A 7,172-nucleotide genomic window follows, 5' to 3' on the forward strand; every position below is an offset into this window, starting at 1 on the left:
GCCATAATTAGCAGCAGCTCCACTGCAGCCTGACACAGCACTTCACGCCAGATGATGTAGTAAAGCTTTTCTCCTTCCGGGCCCTGCACATAACAAGCAACCCAAAATAACTACTGCAGGGGAGACGAGAACAAAGACGGGGGTAATAGATGAGGAGGGGGGAGAATAAAAAAGGAGAGAAGAGGAGTGAAAAATAGGGCAACGAAATACAAAAAAAATGGGGAGCGAGCAAAGGAACAAAGAGATGCTGTGTTGAAAACAGAAAGCTTGGCTGAATTGGAACTTTTTTCTAAATCATGATTCAATCATTTAAATCCAGGTAATAAATTATACATTTTTATTAAATAAATAATAATTAAAAAAAAAAAAAAGATCTGCTTTTTCTTATAAAAAAAAAATCTTATATACACACAGATCTGAAGAAATTTGTTGGCACCCATAAAGGAATCTGAATAAATAGTAATATAAATTTGAATAACACTAATATTTTCTGCAAAAATGCAAAAATGAAGCTTTCATAGAAATGACTGCAAAACCTTTTGTGAAACATGGAGGAGCGTCGCTAGTTTTTTCCTGCATCTGCACACAAGAAGCTTTAAATCATGAAGAACACAATGAAATCTCAACACTACGAAGCAATTTTGTGAACTACGTACTACCCGGAGTCACAAATCTCCGTCTCAGCGTAGCTCATGGGTCTTTGAACATGATAACGTCCCAAAAACATCCATTTAAAAGCCCATGAGTGGTCAAGTCCAATATTTTGGATTATTCTGATATGGCAATGTGTGATTCCTTTTCTGAATCCTATTAAACACCTGTGAAAACATGCAGTCTGGAGAAGGCAGCCCTTTAAGCCTGAGACAACTGGAGCAGTTTGTTCATACAGAGCGGGCCAGACTCCCTGTGGACTCCCTGCCGAAGTCTCATGGAGAGCTACAAAAATCACTTGTTTTGCAGCGACTACCTCTGAAGGTTGTGCGACATAGTAGTAACTAACTTAAACTGGTGCTGTTCTGCCCACCTGCGTTACCACGTCTGCAATTCCATCAAGGACAGCAAGTTAGAACAGAGCAAACATGGAATTCTGCGTGAAATTCGGCAAATATGCCACAGAGAAGTTTGACTCAAGATACGTTTGACATTGTCATGCTGCAACGAGCCGTTCGAGGCGTTTTGAGTGGCACGTGTTCTTGAACAGCAGAAGAACATCGCGGGAAGACAAGAAATCAGAAAGACATTCAATGAGCTAAACCCTCGAAAACGTTGAAACCGTTTGCCAACTTGTGCATGATGATCGTCTGAGAATAATCCACGTGATCTCACGTCCCCCCACCCTATTCACCAGATTTGGATTCAGCACAAATGGCAGAAGGTGCTTCAAAAATAAGACTTCCAGGACACATTCCAGAAGTGACAGGAACACCTGGAGCACTGTATTGCTGTGCAAGGGGACTATTTTGCAGGTGATAGTGTGAAAATACTTACAGTACTTTCTTGTAAATTAAGCTAATCTCAAAACTTTTTGACTTGTTTACCCGTATGAGGATGGGTTCTCTTTTTTAGTCTGGTTTCTCTCAAGGTTCTTCTTCATACCATCTAATGAATTTTTTACCCCTGGCTTGCCCATTAGGGATAAACATATACATTACAAAGTATATATCTCTGCTTTGGGACAAAATCCAATGTAGCACGACTACAAAAATAAAACTGAATTACATTTATTTTATTATTCAAAATATTTAACTTCTCTTGACTCTCAGGTATTAATCCAAGACCCAGCTTTTCACTTAGCAGACGAACATTGTTTATCGCTGTGAATCAGCTTATTGCACATTTCCTGTGTTTGGAGGGTTTTTAGTTTTGCAAGACGGATGGATTTATGCCTGCATAACATTACATAAGATGAGATCGAAATCAGCGTTTAGGCAGATAATCCCTATCAGGAGATAATCGTGGCACTCGAGATGCACGAAACACGCAGGTGTCGAGAGGAGGAGAAGTTAGGAAAGGAGAGCAAGATTTATCTTCTACGATGGTTCAAATCTGGGGATCCAACGAGGCATTTCAGCAGAATGAACCAAATAAATGACTTTGGGTCAAGTCACTTTCAAGATTACATACACTTCTTCAGCAAGCGAAGAGTTTCCATGTCGTCATATCAATAGTTCACCATCCATGTTTTTTTTTTTATTGTTAATTTACTAAAAATAAATATTTTACAGCCATTTTAGTATTTAAAGGCGATTTAATCGTGATGGCTGCATATCATGTGAATGTCATATGTAGCTGGGAAATGGTTGCTCAATAGATAAGATGTTGGACTTCTGATCGGAAGGTCATGGGTTCAAATCACGGCAGCTCAAATGTATGGTAAACAGCTTAAATGCATGGTAAATGTAACAGCTCAGTGGATATGATATTGGACTTCTGATTAGAAGATCATGGGTTGAAATCCCAGCTCAAATGTATGTAGACCTGCCAAACTCTGCATAAGGGTGTCTGCGAAATGCCGTAAAAACGATAAACAGCTCAAATTTATGGTAAATGTAAACAGTTTAGTGGATAAGATGTTAGAGTCTGATCGATAAGATGTTCTGATCGACTTCATGGATCCGAATTCCCATTTCTGAGCAAGGCCCTTAACCGCTCAATTGCTTAGCTGTATAACCGGGATCATTGTATATCGCTCTGGATAAGGGCGTCTGCCAAATGGCGTAAATGTCATATAAACAGGATTTGTATTCATTCTGGCACAATGATATGGTGAAACATTGTATCAAATGCATGAGTCAAAATATGCCTAAAGGAATTTGTGCTAATAGCACGATCGATTGGACCGGTCACACTGTCATGGAGTCTGCCCGCTGAAGAGTAAGATACACCGAGACAGACGAGACCGCAGTCTAACCGCAGGGCTCCAAAAAAAAAAAAAAAAAGGACCCCTTTAAAAACAACACTTTATGCACCGTATTCCTGTCATACCACACATCAATACACCACGCCTAGCTGTCTCAGACATACATGACTGCTGCTGGAACTGTGGAAATATCATGCTCCAGATCTCAGCAGGAGATAAAAAAAAAGTGGGGATTAGAATTGGGGGAAGTGGAAAACAGGGAGATGAAAAGAGAGTTGGCGATTTCTCAATGGGACCTCATTACAGCGTGAAGGACGAATACGAGGAACAAACTCCAGCCACATGTGACGTCTCGGTCTTCCGAAAGCCTCCAACTGTATGGATATGGATAAGAAATAAACAGAGAAAAGGTCTGGGAGGAGTTCCATGGGATGCATGCTGAGAGAGAGAGAGGGAGAGGAGGAGATGGGAAGAGAGAGAGCAGGAAGCATGGAGCGTGAGGAGGAGAAAGACGCTAACAGGATTGATTTGCTGCTGTGAGCTGGTAAAGGTCATGGTGCAACAGCAGCAGTGGAGCGTAGAGCACAGGAATATACATACAGAGAGAGAAAGGATGTGCCACACACACACACACACACACACACACACACACACACACACACACACACACACACACATCACAGTTAGAGACACCACAGGTGATAGGCTACACTTCTATTCTAATAAGAACATGGTATCTGTGCACTTTTTCGAATCTTAGTCCTTTGTATTTTTTTTTTTTTAAACCTACTTCATTTCTTTCTTGTTCTCTAGACTTTAAGTACATTTCTAGCAAAAACGTTAAAAAACTAAATTTCTGGCTGCCAAAAACAAATGCAACCGGGAGGTGGTAGCTTAGAGGTTAAGTTATTAACTATAAATCCCAAGGTGGTGAGTTCAAATCCCAGCCGCGTGCAGCTGTCACTCATGGGCCCCTGAGTAAGGCCCCTAACCCTATCACTGCTCAGTGTATAAGATACATTAAAAGTCACTTTGGCTAAGAGCATCTGCCAAATACTATATATACATTGATCAGACATAACATTTATAAACACCTGTCAAAAGATATTAAAAGAAAAGTTCAATTTCAATCCCATTTTCTTCTTTTATGGAGTTTGGACATTGGACCTCTTTGAGTGTTTAAAGGCTCTGGCATGGAGAAGCTGCTGTTGGATCTGTGATGATTGCAAATGTTGAGCTGTTTTATGAGTTGCTCAGTAGCTCCTAGTTTTATAACCACAAATGACTGTAAAAGACTGTAGAAAGAACATTACTTATAATCTTACACTTCAGTGTTCATGTTAGTTCTCACTCTCCAGTGTTCTGTATTGATTAAAGACTATAATCACACTCTTGATGTCACCCAGATGAGGATGGGTTCCACTATTGAGTCTGGTTCCTCCCAAGGTTTTTCCTTGCCACGGTCGCCATGACTGCTCATTAGGGATAAACACACATCGTTCACCTTAAGTGTTAAATTCTGTAAAGCTGCATTGAGACAATGTCTGCTGTGAAAATCGCTATAGAAATAAACTTAACTTCACTTGACTTTTAAACAACAGCAGTTGTTGCATTTGTTGTTGTTTTACTAAATTACTGAATTTGGATCTTTTTATAGTTAACACAATTTTTTTTATTATTTATTTATTTATTTAGCACAAGAATAACATATATGGTATACAATAAAATTTAAACAAAAGACCAAAAAATTCAGTCCAGATGCTGTTTTTCAGAGCAACTTAAAACTGGGCTGAAAGCATTGTGTAAAGACCCAGCAGTGGTAGCTGTTCGCCTCATTTGACCTTGTTTGACCTTATTATTGGACCCCTGTTACAGCATCAAATCCACACATCTTTCTGCGTAACTAACCCGTGCTGAGAAAGCCCTGAAATGCACATCTGAGTCGATCATTACGACTGCTGAAACCTTTTTCTTCCCAGCTAATCAACCTAATGACTGCTTTATTGAAAGTGTCTGTCCCACAGAGGAGCAAATAAAAAAAAATTGAATCCAATTTAATTTTTGCGCTTTTGCTGCCATCACATAACTCTGCTCTCTAGTTCATTTTCCATCCTCATCCATTTTAATATCTCGCCGTTTACTGTCGTCCGCTCACGGCTCTTTCTGACTTTCTTTTTTCTTTTTCAAGGTGTGGTCAATGGACGGCTACTTCAAAGGGCGGCGTGTGCTCGAGTACCGCACCCTGAGCGACTTCATGAAAGGTCAGAACTTCGTTCAGCACCTTCTGCCTCACCCCTGGGCTGGGACAGGTCACGTGGTCTACAACGGCTCGCTCTACTACAACAAGTATCAGAGCAACATCCTGATCAAGTACCACTTCCGTTCACGCAGCGTCCTGGTGCAGCGGAGTCTGAGCGGCGCCGGGTATAACAACACCTTCCCATACTCGTGGGGCGGATCATCCGATATCGACCTGATGGCAGACGAGAGCGGCCTGTGGGTCGTCTACACCACCATCGCCAACGCAGGCAACATCGTCATCAGTCGCCTGCAGCCCGAGAGCCTGGAAATCCTGCAGACGTGGGACACGGGCTTCCCGAAGCGCAGCGCCGGCGAGTCCTTCATGATCTGCGGAACGCTTTACGTCACCAACTCGCATCTGGCCGGCGCCAAAATTTACTTCGCCTACTACACCAACACGTCCACCTACGAGTACACGGACATTCCGTTCCACAACCAGTACTCGCACATCTCCATGATGGACTACAACCCACGTGAGCGTGTGCTCTACACTTGGAACAACGGCCACCAGGTGCTCTACAACGTCACGCTGTTCCAGGTCATCAAGACCTCTGGAGACTGAGGCTAGCACTTACATACACACACACACACACACACAAAACACTCTTGTGCATTACATATTTACCATAAAAGTGCGTGTATATACATATAAACCCTCAAACTGAAAGAAAGGACATGACCATGATTGGAGCTTAGACTTATTTTCCTCTTTTTTTTACATTTCAATCTTCATAGTGTTATTATTCACATAATGTGCTGAGAAAAGCCCGCGGGCTGCAACGCCGATGCCGATGTACGGACTGAGCTTTTGGTTTTTGTTTGTTTGGTTGGTTGTTTTTTTTCTTTTTCTTTTCTGTGACAAGTGAGCATGACACGTTTTTGATTTGTGGCCAAAAAAGAATAAACGTCAACCTTTAACATTTCAGCGCCTGTCTTTGAGTTCACTTTGTTAAAAAATATTTTGTGTGCTTTGCCTTATTTGTTGAACCCTCTCGTACCACCGCTTCCCATAGGTTGCTCCGTGATTCCGTGGTGGACAGAGTACTGAACACAAACCCCGTAGTTGAGTTAAAGTAGAGATACACGTGATAAAACATGACTCCAGTAAAAGTAAAAGTGCTCCCCTTCAAACTTTCACTTAAAAACTTTCACTTGCCTTCAATTCACTTAAAGTATCCAAATGTACATTTATTTCTCTCTAAATGTTCTGCTTGAACTGATGCTGAACTGTATGTCGGTAATGAGTAGATGCACCAAGCACCAATTAAAACCAGTTTAAAACAGAACGTGCGCTTGACCCTGATTGGTGGATTGCTGCGTGTTTGACCAGTGACATTTTTAACCCCAAAAAAACCAGCGTCTGATATAGTATTTGAGTAAAAAGTACGATATTTGACTATGAAATGTAGTGAAGTTAAAGTAAAAGTCTCCCCAAATGGAAATACTTCAGTAAAGTACAAATACACAAAAAAGCTACTTAAGTACAGTAACGAATTACATTTACTTCCTTACTGTCCAACACTGCCAGTTGATGTAATTGTAAGTGTACATGAAGAGGCTTCCTGATGAAAGCTGTCAGTGTTTTTGGGAAACTTTATAGCCCATGAAGGGCAGAGTGGAGAGGTACTAAATGAAGACAGATGGAGAGATGGAGAGGAAAGAATAGAGGAATGATGATGAAGGCATTAAAATGCAGCTGTGATGAGTGATGAGGTCGGGGACTTTGCCAATACCCGCTGCTGTGGCTGGGTTTTTTTTGCATTTTTGTTGAAGTCTCCAAGGGAGTGTCTGTCTGTCTGTCTCTCTTTCTTTCTTTCCTTCTTTCTTTCTTTCTTTCTTTCTTTCTTTCTTTCTTTCTTTCTTTCTTTCTTTCTTTCTTTCTTTCTTTCTTTCTTTCTCTTACATTTCCTTACATTTCCTTAACTTTCCTTTCCATACTGACATTACTACCAGTTTCCCCTGGAGGCACAGAGTTACTATTCATATTTCTTTTATTCTTCAAAGAGAATAC

At 41.0% G+C, this 7,172-nt stretch overlaps 1 protein-coding gene across 2 annotated transcripts in view; it reads left to right on the top strand.

Moving 5' to 3' along the window:
* olfm2a (olfactomedin 2a) overlaps nt 1-6,086 on the top strand; it is a 133,076-nt gene extending 126,990 nt beyond the window's left edge. For both annotated transcript variants that reach the window (XM_046835397.1, XM_046835396.1), the window contains exon 6: nt 5,049-6,086. In XM_046835397.1, coding sequence (XP_046691353.1) covers nt 5,049-5,723 — 675 coding nt within the window. In that variant the 3' untranslated portion in view covers nt 5,724-6,086. The remainder of the gene's footprint in view (nt 1-5,048) is intronic.
* Nucleotides 6,087-7,172: the final 1,086 nt, after the last annotated feature.

Source organism: Silurus meridionalis, chromosome 22 (assembly GCF_014805685.1).
Source record: "Silurus meridionalis isolate SWU-2019-XX chromosome 22, ASM1480568v1, whole genome shotgun sequence".
NCBI lineage: Eukaryota > Metazoa > Chordata > Actinopteri > Siluriformes > Siluridae > Silurus > Silurus meridionalis.